Source organism: Fukomys damarensis, unplaced genomic scaffold (assembly GCF_012274545.1).
Source record: "Fukomys damarensis isolate Sample0158 unplaced genomic scaffold, DMR_v1.0_HiC HiC_scaffold_7, whole genome shotgun sequence".
In the NCBI taxonomy this organism is placed as follows: domain Eukaryota; kingdom Metazoa; phylum Chordata; class Mammalia; order Rodentia; family Bathyergidae; genus Fukomys; species Fukomys damarensis.
The window spans coordinates 1,895,058-1,913,839 of NW_022900919.1; the positions used below are offsets into that span (position 1 = coordinate 1,895,058).

The window sequence follows — 18,782 nt, forward strand, 5'->3', positions numbered from 1 at the left end:
GTTTTTTTTTTTTTTTTTTTTTTTTGTTGTTGTTCGTTTTGTTTTGTTTTTAATTAGAGCAATTGGAGTAACAGGACTTGAGTGTTTTATTTATCCTTTCAATTGCCAGTGGCCATTTGGGGTGCTTCCACCTTTGGGCCATGGTGAGTAATGTTGCTGTAGGCACCAGTGTTCAAGTATCTTTGTGAACCCTCGTTTTCAAAACTGGGTGTGTACCTAGGAGTGGACCTGCCAGGGTCTTATGGGAGCTTTTCAGTTTTTGAAGTTACTGCCAAAATCTTTTCGGTACCATTTTGTATTCCCACCAGCAATGCAAAAAGGCATATAGTTTCTTGTCTTCCTCACCAATATTTGAAATTTTATAGGTTTTGCTCATGGCCATCCTACAGTGGATGAGAAGGTAGTATCTTGTGATTTTCATGTGAATCTCCCTAATGACAAATGGTGTTGAGTTCTTTTTGGCCATTTGTATACCTTCTTTGGGTGGGGTGATAGTTCTTCAAATTCTTGCTCATTTAAAAGTTTCTGATGTTGACTTGTAGGCATTTTCTGTATATTACAGATATTACACTCTTATCAGATACATATTTACAAATATTTTATCTCATTCTGTGGGTTGTCATTTTACTTTTTTCCCCCCATATACTGACTTCCATTTATTTTGATACATCTTTTCTCTGTGGTGATTTAGAGGATCTTCAAGCCAGTATAAATATTTCATAAATACTGGCCATTTGGTTGCACACCTGCACAGTACCTTACATCTTTCAGCAAGGAAAATACTGGAAGAGTAAAGACCTGACACATTAACTGGGTACACTGAGAATCGGCTTCACATGATTTGTTTTTCTGAGGTAAAGGCACCACACACCCGTTCAATTAAGAAGACCATCCTTAGAACAAAGGAAGATTTAAGTAGGGCCTAGAACACTTTGCGCTAATTAGGTTCCGAATGGCAGAGCTGCATCCCCGCTCATGCCATGAATCCATACGGAACAGGTTCCAGCAACTGCGGCTCCTTCCCTTGGTTCTCACCAGGGTGCTACTCTGGGCAGGGCAGGCATCCGTTGGAGCCAGGCCCCTTTCTCTTGGCTTCCTTCTTTTTCTGATCATTTTCCTTGACACGCTGTCTCGACTCTTGAGTGTTTAATATGCTCAATAGTCTAATTCATCCTTTCGGCAGGTATCTTGTCTTTAACTTGCTTGTTTACAACAGTGCCAGCATATGCTGGGTAATGCCGTAGACTCACCGGTTTTGCCGTGGTAACATTTTTGCACAGTACCCATCCCCTCGGTGTCTACTTGTCACCCTTTTTGTAGATTCCCATGCGTGTGGCCAAGGGAACAACCCAGGTTTTCTAAATGGCCTAGAGAACATGCACTGGTTCCCTCCTCCTTCCTGTTGTGTTCGTCATTTTGGCAAATTACAGGAAGTTGGCAGTTCTGCCTGAAAGGTGTCATTTTACTCTTAATAGGGTCCTTTGGCACCCAAAAGTTTTTACTTTAATAAAGTCTAGTTTTTCTCCTTTTATTGCTTGTACATTTGGTGTCAAATTTGTTTTTGTTGTTAGGTTAAGGAACAATTGTCATGAAGATTGGCCCCTGTGTTTCTAAGAATTTTGCCATTTTACTTCTTAAATTTAGTTCTTTGATGATTCATTTTGAGTTAACTTTAAAATATGGTATAACCTAGGCATCCAGCTTCATTATTTTTGGTGCATGTGCATATTTAATTTCCCAGCACCCCACTGAAAGGTCTTATTGGTTCCCTTGTTGAAAGTCAGCTGGCCGTAGATGTGAGAGTTATTGAGTTCTTCTATTCACTTGGTCTGTTTGTCTACCCCTCATGCCAAGTACCACACCATTGTGACATTATGATCATGATAGGGGGTTATAGTGGGTTGAGAAATTGGGGAATGAGTCGCCATGTACCCTCTCTTTCAAGATTGTTTTGGCTATTTGTTGTGCCTTGAAATACCATATGAATTTAGGTGTGAATTTTTCCATTTATGTTAAAAAAGAAAAAGCCTTCAAGGTTTTCATAGGAGTTGTTCTGAATCTGTATAGTGCTTTGGACAGTATCATCAATTGAACAACATTAAATCTTCCAATCCATGTATAACTCCGTTTGCATAACTCTTCTTTATGCTTTCAGTGATACATTGTAGTTTCAGCTATATATTGTTTTGGTTTTTTGAGACAGGGTCTCACTATGTAATTGAGACTGACTTGGAACTCACTATGTAGCCCAGGCTGGTCTTGAACTCACAGCGATCCTCCTGTCTCAGCTTCCCGAGTGCTGGGATTATAGGCGTGTGCCACCATGCCTGGCTTCAGCTATATATTGTTTTTTTTGTTGTTGTTTTTTGGGACAGGGTCTCACTTTATAGTTCAGGCTGGCCCTGACCTCATTATGTAGCTGAGGCTGGCCTCGAATTTGCAGTAATCCTCCTGCCTCTGTCTCCTGAGTGCTGGGATTATTCCCAGCTTCAGCTATGTGTTGTAATTTTCAATCTTACACCCTTTTTTCCTATTTTTCAAATTCACATGTATTAGTGGGTTTCATCTTAGTACCGGGGATCAAACTCTGGACTGTGTGCTTGTGAGGCAGGTGGGCAGAACCACTGAGCCAAATCCCCAGTCCTTAGTGGGTTTCGTTTTGGCAGATTTGCATACGCACATAACATAATGCAGTCATTTTCACTCTTTCATTACCCCTTGCCCTACCCTTCCTCTTACACTTTTCTTAATTAAAATTATTTATAAGTATGTGTTGTGCATGCTATTTTAATGGAATTGTTTTCTTCACTTTAATTTTGGTGTATTTATTGCTAGTGTATAGAAAGAAACTGCCTTTTCTGCTTAGCAGCTTGGCTGACTTTGTTTATAATCTCTAACAGTTTTCCTGTATGTGGATTCTTTTGAGTTTTCTACATATGAGCTAATGCCATTTACAAATAAATACAGTCTTACCTCTTCCTTTTCAGTTTAAATGCCTTTACTCCCCTCCCCTTGTTGCTTTGGCTAGATGATCTATTACTTTGTTGAGTAGAGGTGGCAAAGGTGGACAGCCTTGTCTTCCTCCTTAGGTGAAATGCAGTCTTTCACAGCTGAGTATCTTGTTAACTGTGAGTTTTTATATATTTTTTTTTAATCATGATGAGAAAGTTTTTTTTTTTTTTTAATTCCTTGTTTGTAATTTTCTCCTACTTTTTGGGGGAAGATCTATAGCATTTGTAGAATCAGTAGAGCTGTCCCCTTTTCAAACTGTCTTGAATACTTTATTTTTTCCTCTAGTCTGCAATTAGTTTATTAATTAATCTTTTCAGAAAATCAACTTTTGGCTTTGGTTTGCTGTCTCATATCTTCACTAATCCTTCCCTGTTCACATATATGCGAATCATTTAGGTTGAGATAGATTTTTTATCTTTTTGTCTTTTTGAATTGAGTGCATAGATTAATTTTTCACTGTCATGTTTTAAATTTACATTTTTAATTAGTAATAATAATAATTTTCTTTTGAGATAGGGTCTTGCTATGTAGTTTAGGCTGCTCTTGAACTCACTGTGTAGCCCAGGCTGGCCTCAAACTCGCAGCAATCCTGCCTCAGCATCCTGAGGCTGAGATTACAGGTGTGTGCCACCATGCCCAGCTTTAAATTTTATTTTAAAGTGAGGTTTAAAGCTGGCTCCAAAATTCTTTTGGAATTCTTTCCTGTGTTCATTGGCCTTTAGGTTTTAAACATGTAGTATCTTTTTATCATTGATTTTTGCATTGCATGCAGAAGAGGCAGCAGTGTCTGTGGCCATATCACCCCAAATGTGCCCAACCTTGTCAGAATAAGTACCAGTTGATCTGACACTTTTTGAAACTTGCTGTGGTCACATGATCCAGGATATGATTTGAATTTCATAAATAATTGTGTGTATACATAAGGGAAGACTCCTGTGGTTCTCTGAGGGTTTTTGGTTTTTTGCAGTACTGGGTTTTAAACTCAGGTCTTCGTGTGTGCCAGGTAGGCTCTGCCACTGAACTACACTCACAGCCCTTTTTATTCTACTTTCTGAGCACAGGGTCTCCCTGAGTTGTCTGGGCAAGCCTAGAACTAAGGATCCTCTTGCCTCAGTATCTTTCCTGAGTATCTATGATTAAATGTGCCGCTGTACAAGGCTTTCATCCTGAACAAGTTTTACCTAGGCATAGAGAAATATTTCTTCATATTTATCTTTATGGGGGTTGGCAGTCTTCTTAGTGGCTTGCTATTTTTTGTCAGTTTTGGAAATACTCTTTATCATTTAGTATTTTTTCACATATTACACCTGCCCTGCTCTCTCTTGTTTTGGGGGCTGCCTTTTTCCCTTGTTTGACTTTATTTCTGTCCAACAGGTCTTTTGTTTTCTAAAGTGTTGCCCCTTCTTCCTTATTCTAGATATTTTGTTACTTCTGGGGCCTCATATATACTAGGCAAGTATTCTACCACTGATCTACACCCCACTCCTCCCTGTTAATTAAGTTTTTTTTTGTTTTTGTTTTTTTGGTAGTGGGGATTGAACTTGGGACCTTGTACTTGCAAGGCAGGCAGCAATACCACTGAGCTACATTCCTGGCTCCCTGTTTAATAAATTCTTACTTTTAATTATTGCATATACCAGTTCTAGATGTTCTAGTTTTCTTCTTTTCAGTTCTCTACTAAAATAGTCTATGTTTTGCCTTTTTGAACATACTAAGCATAAAGCTGGTATCTTACAAATCAATTTCTGGAGTCTTTGGGGCTATTTCTGTTCCTTTCTTCTAGTGTTTGGTTGTTTTTTTTTTGTGTGTCTTATGTACCATTATGTTCTGGACATTGTATTTAGAAAATCATTTCTTGAATTAAGTTGAAGTTGATGTTCTCTTTCTCCAGAAATCTGGGAGGGGGAGAGGGTGTTCTACTAGGGTTTGGGTAAGTAGCTATCTGAGCCCACTTTGGTCAACTTTCAGTGATTGAGTTGATTCCACACCCACAGTCTGTTAAAAAAGAAAGAAAAGAAAAAGCCAAACAAAAACCCCACAACCTTTATAGCTCGTCTGCTTTCATATTTCCTTTTGGGATCTCAAGCAGATTGTTTTCTGTGGACATCCCACCCCTCCTGGGCATCTCTGACTCCAGCTGCGTCCCGTTCTCCTCCTGAGGCTATCAGAGTGCAGCTTGCACTTTGGGTATGCCAAGTAGAAACTGACAGATATCATCAGGGCAAAACAGCCTCTGATCTGGGTGCCTGGTTGACACCTCCATTATTCTGCAGTAGTGTTTAGATTCTGGCCATGTGCTTTACTGTCTTCGATTCAGATACTTTCAATTCATTGTAAATGTTTGTCTAACTCTTCTAGTTGCCCTCGGTGATAAAGGCCAGTTTCTAAATTTGTCTCTATAGAATATGGAAGCATTTTACAAATTGGCTTTTTCATTCTGCATTTATGAAAATATTCTTATTTTTTGTGGTATTAGGATTGAACCCAGGCCCTTTCAATGCTAGGCAGGCAGTCACTGAGCTATACTCCTAGACCCCAAAAACATTTTGAAGTAGATTTTCTTGAGGATTGATACTGAACTTTACCCATAACTTGTCAGCATCCTTTTTGTTTTGAAATATCCTACTCTACTGTTACAAGAGATTTATTTAAATTTTTTTTTTTGCCTGAGAGATTTAAGTGGAGTAAATTATGACATTATGTGAACTTCTCATAAATTAGTGTAAAATATCTTGCCTAGCTTTTTTGAAGATATTTTTGTTAAAAGGTAAAAAACCTTTGTGTTTTATAAATTAAGAAGCTTTGCACTACGTAGTATTTTTGATTCTTGGTTAGGAAAGCTCTTCCCCATGTCAGCAGTGTTGATTCTGTTTTTGACCACGGCACAGGACAGTCTGCAGTGTTTTGTGGCCGTTCTGGAAAACAGCTGAAGCGTTGCCACAGCAGTCAGCCAGGAATGCTGCTGGACAGCTGGTCTCGTATGGTGAAGAGCCTGAATGTGTCATCCTCGGTGAACCAGGCTTCTCGGCTGATTGACGGCAGCGAGCCTTGCTGGCAGTCATCAGGGTCACAAGGAAAGGTAGCGTGAAATGGGGCACACGAGAAAATGCTGTCATGTACTTTTTCAGAGTGAGCTTTGAATACCTTCCATTTTTCTAATGGTACCCATCAGTACTCATTTCATATTTCACAACATTAATTGTTTAAAGATTACAGGTAATTTCCTGTTGTTAAGAGATTAAAAAAAAGATTACAAAAATCTTTTTAAAGGATATTGGATTTTACTTAACTGATCAGTTGATGGAGGGTGTAATAGGGTTTTGTTTTCCTTTCCTAAATCTCACACAGCCTCCCGTTGCTATCGCTGGAGAGCTCTCACTTGCCCTCCTGGATGGGTATACCTCAGGTGGCGCACAGGGCAGCCATTTTCTCCATCTGTATTCTGGTATTTTCTGTCACTGACTCTGTGTGGGATGAAAGGGCCGTCCTTAATGAGTCCATAAATATATCATTTCTGGGGTTTAGAATGAGACTTTCTTAATGAGTGATGATGATGTGGAGGATTATTCTGGTTTCTGCCAGGGTACAAAATTTTCTCATGACATTTTTTCTATTAAAGAATTGAGGTAGATTCAAACTTTAGTGATACTGTGGTAGCTAAAATATAGCTTAATTTTGCTAACTGAGAATTTTCTTTTTTAAAGCATTGGATTCGTTTGGAGATTTTCCCAGATGTTCTTGTTCATAGATTAAAAATGATAGTAGATCCTGCGGATAGTAGCTACATGCCGTCCCTGGTTGTAGTGTCAGGTAATCGAATTTGTTTACTGAAAAAGAAGTCTCTTCTGTTTTTTGTAAAACTTCTGTTTGATTGCTTTGCTGTTTTCTTCTGTAGGTGGAAATTCTCTCAATAATCTCATTGAACTGAAGACGATCAACATAAACCCCGCCGATACCACTGTGCCCTTGCTGAGTGATTGCTCGGAGGTGAGTGCAGCCGTTGTCCTTCCTTGGGTGGCGTGCGAGGCACAGGGAGATGATTTCTGCACTGGCGTTGGGCCTGGGCCCGTTTCCCCCTTCATTAAATAACATGTATTTTAGAGTTCAATGGTTTCTTTTATATAACTTGAATTTGATGTTTTTCAGGTCAGCTTGAAAAGGAAACAAAACAGATTTCCGTTTCTTTTTGTACTTAATCTTAGCCAGAAGGCCGAGAAGCAGTGTGTTTCTCTTTGGTAGCAGCGCTAGTAAGTGTAGCTAGCACATTTGACTGAGGCTGCTGTTCGTATCACATATTTTTGTCTTAATTAAACATCTTTTTATTAGTTTACAGTGGTTTTTCTGACGTTGAAATTGTTTTCTTGTTTTCACACCCTTTGGCATCAAGTGCAGAACTTGGCGTGTGGTAGAAGTCTTTCATTTGGTGAAAAGGTAACTCAAAAGTGGATCCAAGTTTATTGTATCTCTTGAAAATTCTGAGACATCAGTGAGGGTTCTTTTATTTTTAAAAAAAATTTTTTTGGGGGGTTGTGAGTGGGTCCCGGGGATCAAATTTAAGACCTTGTGTTTGCAAGGCAGGCATGGTGCCACTGAGCTAAATCGTTGGCCCAGTGAGGGTTCTTTTAAACAGTAAACACCATAAATCTGTCTTAGATCCTCAGTGAATCTTTACACACAGAATGCACACACTATTCTAATACAGTAAATGAATTTAAAATAAAATAAATTCAGACAAATATTTTGGTATTACCTGTGCTGTTGTTTTATAGGACTAGTTTAATCAAGGCAATGATAGTAGATAAAATTATCAAATATTTGATTATTTTAATCCTCCAAAGTTTATTAGAGGTGAGGGATTTATTTTTAAATTGTTTATATTTGTTAATTGTTAAATTGTTAAAAATCCTTTCTACCTTCGTCCCTCCCTCCCTCCCTCCCTCCCTTCTTGCAGTGCTTGGGACAAAACCTAGGGCCTTAAGAATGCCAGGAAAGGGGCTGAGGATTTGGCTCAGTGGTTCTACTGCCTGCCTCGGGAACACAAAGGCCCGAGTTCGATCCCTGGTACCAAAAACAAAACAAAACAAAGAATGCTAGGAAAATATTCTACCACTGAACTGCACTTCCAGCCCTACCATTCACTATTTTTTGGAGGGATATTGGGCATGGAACTCAGGACCTTGTGAGGCAGGTGGCGGTACCGCTGAGATAAATCCCTGGCCCCATTCACTTTTTTTATTTTAAGTTCTGTCTGTCTGTCTATCTGTCTATCTATCTATCTTATCTGTCTAACTATCACAGTACTGGGGATTAAATCCAGGGTGTGCTATCAGTACAAATACATCCACAGCCCTTTTATTTTCATACTTTATTTTGAGACAAAGTCTCAGTAAATTGTCTAAGGTTGGCCTCCACCTTGCATTCTGTCTCAGCCTCTTGAGTAGTTGAAATTACAGATGTGTAGCACTGCACCCAGTTTAAATTTAATATTTGCCTCCTTCCTTTCCCATCCAGCCTCATCCCTTCCTCATCCTAGTCCTCCCCCTCCGCCTCCCCCCTCCCCCTGAGCCTGAATTCAGGGCCTTAGATTTAGACAGGATCTTGCTTTGTCTCTGAGTTGCCCAGGTTGGGCTCAAACTTGTGATCCTCTTGTGTCACCCTTGTAAGTGCTGAGATTCCAGACTGGTGCCACCATGCTTGGCAGGTATATTTCTTAAATACCAGTCTGTTGCTCCATTCTCACTTGTCCAAACTTTGTTTCACTTTTTAAAAAATTTTATTTTAAGTTGACAAATAATAATTGTATATATTACAAAATGCATTGTGATGTTTTTGAGTATCATGTGGCTAATTGATGTAGTAATCACCTCAAATATTATTTCTTTGTGGTGAGATTTTCTCTTAGTATTTTGAAATATATAATACATTATTCACTGTAGTTACCATTCATTTTATGATATATTGATTAATATTTAATCAGTAGCAGTGTTAATGAATACATTGACAAATTATAAAAATGAAAAATGACATTATTTCTGAGAAAAAAATAGACTATAAAACACTACAAGCTGCATGCAGTCACGTGGCAGCAACTTAACAGTAAAACATACTACAATTCAGTTTTAAGTATTTTTGGTGTTTTAACTAAACCAGTAAGTATAGAGTTAATTAAATCAGCAGAGATTGTCACCAGAGATTTAAGCTAAAGTACTTTCAACTCAGAACAATTTAGTCTGTAATATTTGAGAAGTACAAAATACTGTATATCATGTATATGAGAGACGTGAAGTATTGTGAGTGAACGAGAAACTCATAATCCCTGGCCTAGCCAACTGAAAGACTAGAAGATACCAGACTCTTTAATCTCCTGCACATTTGGCTTGCTGTGGGATTTCGAGTGTATGACCAAGACTAGAAAGCATTCAGAAACCTTCCAGAGCCCATGCTTCAATATTGATCAGTATATGTTGTGGTCATTCTCTCCCTCCACGTTTCTTTTCCCTAGAAACGATTTTATTTCAGTAACACTTACTTCAGTATTCATTTCTAAAAGACCTCTTCAGTAGCATTATTAAATCCAACAATTATTCCTGTCATATAATTTCCAATCAGTGTTCTAATTTTCCAGTTGTCCCATAAATGTCTTTTTGCAGTTGGATTATATGGCTTGATTCAGATATTGTCTACATTTTGCACTGCATTTAACTCTTACTCCTCTTGGTTTTTTCTTGCTAAAGGAGGAAAAAGACATGGTCTCTTATTTTCCTGTAACATTGTTCATTTTCTTTTTCTTTTTTTAAGTAAGGATTGAACACATGACTTTTGCACTGAGCTACGTCCTCAGTCTTTTTCTAAAAATTTTGAGACAAAGTCTTACTAGTTACTAAGTTGCCCAGGCTGGGCTAGATTTTGGGGTCCTCCTGCCTCAGCCTCTCAGAGTGGTGGGGTTACAGGCTTGTATCAGTATGCCTGGATAGTACTGTTCATATTCTTTTTCTTTCTTTCTTTCTTTCTTTTTTGGTGGTACCGGGGATTGAACTCAGGGCTTTGCACTTGTGAAGCAGGTGTGGTGTTACTGAGCTAAATCTGCAGCCCCTAATGTTCATATTCTTACCTTGGCTTTTGTATTGTCCATGGGTATTGTTTAACCTGTGAAATTGGTACGTGTTGAGGTTTGGTCAGGTCAGAGTTAGACATTGAAATATAATTGTGTTGTGGGCTTCCTGCTACATCGCTTTGTTCATGTATAACAAAAGGATAGGAGAATATTGTGAGGACCGCTGTATGAGTGCAGTCTGCGTGTACAGGGTATGGGGCACTTGCAGGAACAACGTGTAGACTTTAACAGACAGACATAATGGAGGGACCTTGGATCTTATTTGTATTCTTGTTTGAATAATTCAACAATGATCCTAACAATAAAATGACATTTATGATACAGTCAGAAGTTTGATTACTGTGGCATATTAGATGACAGAGGGATTGTTTGAGCTATGATAACAATAATGTAGACATATTTTTAATTTTATTGTTATTAGTATTATTATTATTTTTTGGTACTTGGGATCGAACTCAGGACCTTGTAGCTGCGAGGCAGGTGGTGGCACCATCGAGCTAAATCCCCGGCCCTAGACATATTTTTTAGAAGCCTGTAGTTCAGTGATACATTCTGAAATTTTGAAACAACATAATGCCTCGTGAGAATTCATATATAAACAAGATGGTCAACGGTTGGTAATTATCAATTGAGTGATAGCTTGTGGAGTTCTTTGCCCTTTTTTTCACTAATTTGCATATATTCAAATATTTTACCATGTTTTAAAAATTATGAAGGCTAGGGGCTGGGGATTTAGCTCAGTGGTTCCACCGCCTGCCTTGCATGCAAGTACAAGGACTTGAGTTTGATCCCTGGTACCGAAAAAAAAATTACATAAAATATGATGAAGGCTAATGGACTACCTGACATTTAATCTCTTTCTGAGGTAACACATCTTCATTTAAGAAAACTCTGAAAGAGGATGGTTTCCCATTCAGTAAGGCTTTGGTCCTGCTTAGTTTTAGTAGGAAAATTAGGGCAAGTCTGAGCCGTGGGCAGACGCATTTGATAGGTTAGTAACTTCCTTTGAAGGCAGACCTTACTTGGATGGGAAGCGTTTTCTCTGATCACTCTCAGGTGCGTTTCCAGAACTTGAGCCCGACTCTCTCCGCGTGTTCCACATCTCAGGCGTCCTGCTGTCCAGCTCCAGTAGCGGTGTGTTTGAATCGTCATTTCTCGTCTAGTATCACAGGTACATTGAAATTGCCATAAAGCAGTGCAGGAGCTCAGGCATTGACTGCAAGATCCACGGGCTCATCCTGCTGGGGCGCATTCGTGCCGAGGAGGAGGACTTGGCTACGGTTCCTTTCCTGGCTTCAGATAATGAAGAGGAGGATGACGACAAAGGCAGCAGTGGGAGGTGAGACAGCTTGTCCTGAGTCATCTCAAGTACAGTAAATCAGAGCATGTTTTACACGGAGAGGAGGGTTATGCCCACAGGAACAATAATAATAATAATAATAGTAATAATAATAATTTAACTTGTATTTTTAAGAAATGATTTAAACACGTTTTTAAAAATATTATTAAAATGAAAATGCTTGATTTTTCTACCTGAAATAGCAGTGTACTTTTGGTCCACTATCTTTGTAGTTTATGGTATATTTCATAGGATTTTTTTAAATATGCATTTATCATTACCTTTAAAAGAAAAATATATTCATTTTTTTTTGTTTTGTTTTTTTGTTTTTTTTTGAGGCAGGGTCTCACTATGTAGTTGAGACTGACCTGGAACTCACTATGTAGTCCAGGCTGTTCTTGAACTCACAGCAATCCTCCTGCCTCAGCCTCCGGAGCGCTGGGATTACAGGCGTCTGCCACCACGCCTGGCTGTATTCATTTTTATTATGGTCAAATACACATAACAATTTATCAGTTTAGTTTTTTTTTTTTCTTCAGTACTAGGGATTGAATCCAGGGCCTTCACACTGAGCTACATCTCCAACCCTTTCTGTCTTTTATTTTGAGACAGAGCCTTGCTAAATTGGTCAGGCTGGGCTTGAATTTGGAATCCTCCCGTTTCAGCCTCCCAGAGTGCTGAGATTACCGGCATGTGCCACTCCCCCGAGCTCCATTCTAACTGTTGTTAAACTTCAGTGGCATTAAATGCATCTGCATTGCTATGCATATGTCACTTCCAGCTGTCTCTAGAATGTCTCTTGTGTAATTTTGTTCAGCATTTCTCTTTTTTTTGGTACCGGGGATTGAACTCTGGTCCTTGTGCTTGCAAGGCAGGTGGTGGCACCCCTGAGCTAAATCCCTGGCCTAGATTTCATCTTTTGACTTCTCAATTACTCATTTAAGTTCTCTCTGTTTATGATATGAATGTGTAGTGAAGCCTGTTACTACTCAACATGCATCTACCTCTGTCAGTCCTGTGGGGAATGTGTAGGATAAACCCAGACAGACTCACTTGACTGTTGCTACATGAGTGGTCAGAAGGAGAAGCGCGTGTGCCTTGAGGGGTCTTTAGCAGAGCACTGTCCCCAGACGGTGCAGGGAGTCAGTGTTATCAGAGAAGAGCAGGCAGACAAGGTGCTTCTGGTGCTGGGAGCAACAGTATGCCAGGGGGTAACTGTCTGTCATTTATGCACTTATTCCCAAACCTGTGTGCTCCAGGCCCTGTTCATTGTTAAAGCAACATGCATTGTAGACGGTCACTGTCCTTATAAGTTGTATCTTCCTCCATTAATTGCTGAAAGCGAAAATGCTGAGTCAAAGGCTATGTAATGTGTTTTGGGCTTGGGGTGCACCTCATAGAGTGTTTGCCTGGTATGCATGGTGACTTGGGTTCAGCCCCAGCACCCCAGATACAAAATCTAAATCAATGTGTTTTCATCATTCCCCAAGGCACTGTTGAATTGCTAGTGTGGGCCTGGCCCTGCAGACAGGCACCGGAGGCAGGGCACCAGTGCCAGGTTTGCCCTATTGACCCGACACCCTTTGCTTAAGTTCTTCCCATGTGTGACATAAAGAGAGAGGTGATCGTCCATGTCATTGTCAGGCACGTTTTCACAGTCGCAAGTGGGCAGATGCTGTGCTAAAAAGTATTCTAGGGCTCTCATCTTGGCTTTTGATTCTGTCCTGTTTTATTTCAAAACCTTTGCATAAAAGGTGAAAAGAGAATAATATGTATATTACTACCTTATCTAAAATGTTAGGCTATATGTCAAGCTGGTCATATCTACACATTAATTAAATGAAGAAAACATCATTTCCCTTAAATAAGGAAATCATTGAGTTTTTAAGAGAAAATAGAAGTTTAGCACTTTCTTATTTGGTATTAATGAATTGAGCAAGCAGAATTAGAGCATGTACTACATATGTGAAATAACCATTAAGTTTTGGCTTTACTTATTGGTCAGATTTTTACATAATTGAATGCATTAACAAAAGAAAACCTAGATATTTGAATATAATTTTTCCATTAGTTGATAGCTTCACAGTGAATCAGCGGTCCGAGCAGTTTTCCACAGGCTAGCACCCAAGTGGGAAGAGCCGGTAGTGACTGCATACAGCTGACCTTCCCCCTCCTGAGTGGTTGGTACTGAGGCAGTGCCAGGCACTGTGTTCCGAATGTTATTCCTGGTTTCTCATCTGTATATGTTATGTGGTATTTTAGTACCTTGTACATAAGCCTGCTATCAAATGAAAGGGTTTTCCTACTTTTTTTCCCCCAAACCATAAAATTTTGATCCTATAAGGTAAATATTTATGAGTATATGACTTGTTTAAAAAAAATCTTACCTATCTAGAACCTAGTTTCTGGAGTCTTCAGTCTTCCATCTTAGCTTACAGAAACAGATCAGTGGTGGGCTGGGGATTTAGCTCAGTGGCACCATGCCTGCCTTGCAAGCCCAAGTTCCTGAGTTCCCCGGTACCTGAGGGTCACTTCAGGGTCCCCGGGTCATGAGGGGTCTGAGTGTCCCTGGCACCAAATCAGGCTTTTTTACTAAAAGCCAGAAACTTCACGCATAAAAGAAGCAGTTCCTTAGCACTTGGCCATCAAAATACCAACCAAAAAAAATCTAGCACTGTCTTGTGTATTTTTGTGTTCTCAAGTTCAAGAATCTGAGTGTTTTGCTGCCATTATTTAACTTCCCCAAGAAGACAGTTGAGGGGATAGGAAGAAGAAAATGGAAGGAGCAAGTCTTCTGGAGAAGAAAGATGGTGAGGACTTCCCTGCAGCTAACCAGCAGTCAGGCCTTCTGGGCAGAAGGTGTGATGGAAGAAAGTAGCATTTGGCTACTAACACACGTATCTGTGTTAGACTTCCCCCAAGATCATATGGCTGCATCTATTTTATTCTTTCTTTGGGGACCAAAATGGCCAAATGTACATCCAGATGTAGAGACAGTGTCACAAGGCCAGTCCCAGTGTCAATTCCTGGTTCTGTGTGTGGTACCTTTGCATTTTGGTGACAGGTGTCAGAATAGTTGTTGTGTTCACCTTGGTATTAAAGAAGAAAAACAGTGCATGCTGTACCCAGGAAGGATCTCTATGAAAAAGGAAAGGCTGGGAAGCATACAGGTATCTGGAAATTTTGACTTCCCGGAATACTTACTCCTGTACAAACATGAGATTTTATTTCATTAAGACAAAACTTTAAGAGTTTCTGACAGTAAACAGCAAAAGTTTTTGAGTGCTTGAGTTTGCTTTCCTTTTATGTTGTAAATGTTTTATGCTATTATAAATGACCTCTGTTTCTTTGTTTTCCTTTTGATTAGCCTTATTAGAAAGAAAGCTGCGGGGCTGGAATCAGCAGCTACAATAAGAACCAAAGTGTTCGTGTGGGGACTGAATGACAAGGACCAACTTGGCGGGCTCAAAGGCTCCAAGGTATCTGCCTGTTCCTCCAGGCTCCAGCGCCCACCTCGCCACCCTGAGAACAAGGGTGTTCTCTAGGGCCTTTGTCCACAAGAGGCTCAGTGATAGCCAGTTTGCACTAATAGTTTTACCTTCCAATGTGGTTTAAAAATTAGCTTTCGGAAAATAATTCTGAAACTAATAGAAGTTATCAAATTTAGTTTCTGAGAAGCCTTTATCTTTGCACAAGAAGTGCACTTTAGATATGGTTGTATTTCTTTAGACTTTTGAAAAGAAATGTGTGGATGAAAATTGTAGATCATAGCTGTATTCATCTGACCTTTAATAGAGTAGATGTTTTTGCTTACCGTGAGCAAAATGCTGTGTAAAAGTGCCACAGGGGCATGAAGATGAGCAAGTTAGGGTATCTACCCATTGTGCACTCGGTACCTGAGTACTTGAGGGTGCAACTCTGTAGAGACAGTGCTCTGTAAGTACAAAGACACAAACACAACATGTGCAGACGTGCACACATGCATGTGTCCTCTGGGGGCTTGTGGTTGGAGAACTTGTGTTCCCATTCATCTTACTGGCAAATCATGGACTCAGGGGTAGGCCGTACCATTTATTTTTCCCATAAATAGTTGGATGAAAGGTTAATTTGAAAAGTATGTATATGCTTAGAGATTTTTAAAAAAGAATAGATAAAACTAATTCTGCATTTGAACTAGAGGTGAATTCATTGTACATTCTGTCACTCAGTGTCTCTTATCTGAGTAGTCCCAAAACAAATTCATTCAAATTTTAGTACCTGGAAACAGCTTTTCATTTTGGAGGACCAAGTCTGCTTCCTTCTAGTGTTCTAGTGTTCATCATCCATCATAACTTCTTACTGAATTGTCAAGAAACTCTAAGATAATTAGAACTCATTTATTTGAACTCTTGTCCCATCAAGGTCCAGCTAATTTTTATCTTTGTCTGGGCAGCTTTGAACTACGCTTGAGTGTTCAGATCCCCATTTTGTTCAGACCTCCATTTTGAAATGGGCAGGGGCAGTAAGCTCAGGGTGTCTCATGTGTTTCGTGGAGGGCTGTCCAGGGGCACTGAGGCATGGCCATAGTTGGGAGTGGAACCCCAGTCTGTCATACCTAGGGTTTTCAGAGGAAGGTTTCTTCTACTGCAGGAGTGACTCTGGTAGTTTATGAACCTGTCTAAAAAGTTTCTTTGACAAAGGGCTCCAAGGATTTTAAGTAAAATTAAACCACACCCACTTAAAATGGAAAATATAGGCATATAATTTCTTAGAGGTATCAGAGAGAGTGAGCAAGACTTGACCTAAACATTATTTTCACCTGTACTTGTGTATTTTATATTTCATCTTTTATTGTGTACCCAGGTAGAAAGATTAGGGTTGTAAGCCCTCATGTACCTGCTACTAGCTTCAGCAGTTACCAGCAGACTATAGTTTTGTGTTTATTTTCTGCTCATTTATTTTAACATAAATCTCAGTATATCCTTTCATTCTTAGCTTACTTTAGTGTTAGAAAAGAACTGTAGCTAACATAACTGTAAAAATTAACAGTGATTCCTTGTAGCATTGGTTATTTAATATTTTTTTTTCTTTTTATTGAGTTTATTGGTACATTCTAGGTATACAGTACAATTACATTCATCACTGGGATGTTATTTAAAATTTTGAAAGTGCAAATAAAATGAAATCTTTTTCTAGATAAAGGTCCCTTCCTTCTCGGAGACTTTATCTGCTTTGAATGTGGTTCAGGTGGCTGGTGGTTCCAAAAGTTTGTTTGCAGGTATGGTTATTTTAATATTAGAAAATTTTAAAATTGTTCTTATTACATACGTAAAAATAGCTTTTGAGGGCAGGGGATTTAGCTCAGTGATCCCACTGCCTTCCTCAAAAGCACTAGGTCCTGAGTTGGATCCCCCCATACCAAAAGAAAAAAATAGCTTTTGTATTGTGGAAAACTGAGTTTTCTCCTGTCTGGTGTTTTGCAGTGACTGTGGAAGGGAAGGTATACGCTTGTGGAGAAGCCACTAATGGCCGGCTGGGGCTGGGCTTATCAAGTGGGACGGTCCCCATCCCAAGGCAGATCACGGCCCTTAGCAGTTACGTGGTCAAGAAGGTGGCTGTTCACTCAGGTAAAGGGCTGGCACCACCATTGGGGTGTGGAGAAAATCTGTCACATCTAGAATGCAAATAACTTAAGGCTTGTAAATCATTTTCCCTAAGGCGTCCTAGCCTTCTATTTCAGGTTTTACCTTAATTAATAGGAAGAAAAACTGGATAATGTAAATCTCTGGGTAGACTGGAATTTAATTAGTGCTACAAAATTAGGTTTTTTTGAAGACCAGCATTGCCAGTATTTCAGTTGCGTGGTGTACCCCTCGAAGGATGGGTTGTTTGGTCTTGGAGACATGGTCTTGGGCCCATCATATCAATAAAATCATTAAGTTTTATGCCTAAGTAGGTGTTTTTTGTTTTTGTTTTTGAGAGTCTTCTATCAAGATTCCCAAGAGTGTTTGTGAAACTTGATAATGAGAAAGATTGTTAAAAAGGCATTCCTTCTCACTCTCCCTTTCTGTGGGCAGTTTTATTCAATGTTATTTGGAAGTGCGGTGCTAGATCTCGTGAGAAATGGAACTGAAGTAGATGTAAAGGTCAGAGTGTGCCAGTACCAGAAGGGTTTAGATAAAATCTCACATATCAAGGAATCCAAATGATAGTGCCGTAAGCAAGGTGGAGGCTCACTTTTCTCCTCTGTGAGAGTCTGTGAGAGGGTATGGGCCTGTCCATGTTCTCCTTTCCCACTCTGTGGGATGGAAGCTGTGCTGTGGTCCCTTCGTCCTAGGCCCCGGTGGAACAGATGGCTGGTCCTCCAGTCCACACAGCCCTCTCCAGAGCGTCCTGTGGGCGGGAGGCTGGGAAGTGTATTTGTTAGCTGAGTGCTTTGTTGCCCTGATAATATGGGGTTCTGTTGAAAAGGCAGTGAGGAGAATGAATGTTCAGGACCAGCAGGGCAAGTTATGCTTGTGACCCTGGGCCGCCAGGGTGTGGGCCTGGAGAGCCCTGCCTCCTGGGGAAGAGCTGCTATGCTGTGGAAAGAGGGAGTGTACTGCGGTGCTTGTGGAAGATGGTGCTTCTGCTTAAATAATTCTGCTGTTGTCTACATTACTCAGAATCTTACATTGCCACCCTATTTGACAGTTTCGCCAGTAACAAATGTACTTAAAGTTTGATGTTTTTACATTTCAGAGGAACACCACTGATAATCAGCATTAGTTTGTCTCACCACTGCAAATAAAATAAGTTTTAGAGTTGAAATGTATGTAGATTATTAAAAGTTCATCTGTTTCGGGGGCCGGGGACTCAGCTCATCGGTACCACCACCTGCCTTGCAAGCGCAAGGTCCTAGTTTGATCCCTGGTACCCCCAACCCATCTATTTTGCACCTGTCACTAGTAAGCTTTCCTAATAATTGAAGCATTGGTCCTGTTTTCCCCATTTACTCAACACGTAGTCATTGAGTGCATGCTACACCAGGCACATGGAGTAGTTACGCTGTGAGCTTTCACTACCTGTGCAACTATTGCAGGGGGCCGGCACGCTACGGCGCTGACCGTTGACGGCAAAGTGTTTTCTTGGGGTGAAGGTGACGATGGAAAACTCGGACACTTCAGCAGGATGTAAGAATATTTTTACTTGTGAATAAGAAACACTTACTAATAGTAACAGAAAATGCCTTTTAACAGTTGTTTTACAGAAAGGTAAAATGGGATAGGTTCTTGGGCGGGGGTTTGGCTCAGTGGTTCAGCTGCCTACCTTGTCAGCACAAGGGCCTGAGTTTGATCC

At 40.0% G+C, this 18,782-nt stretch overlaps 1 protein-coding gene across 6 annotated transcripts in view; it reads left to right on the forward strand.

Moving 5' to 3' along the window:
- The window catches only part of Herc2 (HECT and RLD domain containing E3 ubiquitin protein ligase 2), a 189,282-nt gene that overhangs the window by 107,905 nt on the left and 62,595 nt on the right, over positions 1-18,782 (forward strand). For all 6 annotated transcript variants that reach the window (XM_010612947.1, XM_010612945.3, XM_033761041.1 and 3 more), the window contains 8 exons: positions 5,901-6,091; positions 6,717-6,822; positions 6,908-6,999; positions 11,290-11,465; positions 14,833-14,944; positions 16,641-16,722; positions 16,928-17,071; positions 18,526-18,616. In XM_010612947.1, coding sequence (XP_010611249.1) covers positions 5,901-6,091; positions 6,717-6,822; positions 6,908-6,999; positions 11,290-11,465; positions 14,833-14,944; positions 16,641-16,722; positions 16,928-17,071; positions 18,526-18,616 — 994 coding nt within the window. The remainder of the gene's footprint in view (positions 1-5,900; positions 6,092-6,716; positions 6,823-6,907; positions 7,000-11,289; positions 11,466-14,832; positions 14,945-16,640; positions 16,723-16,927; positions 17,072-18,525; positions 18,617-18,782) is intronic.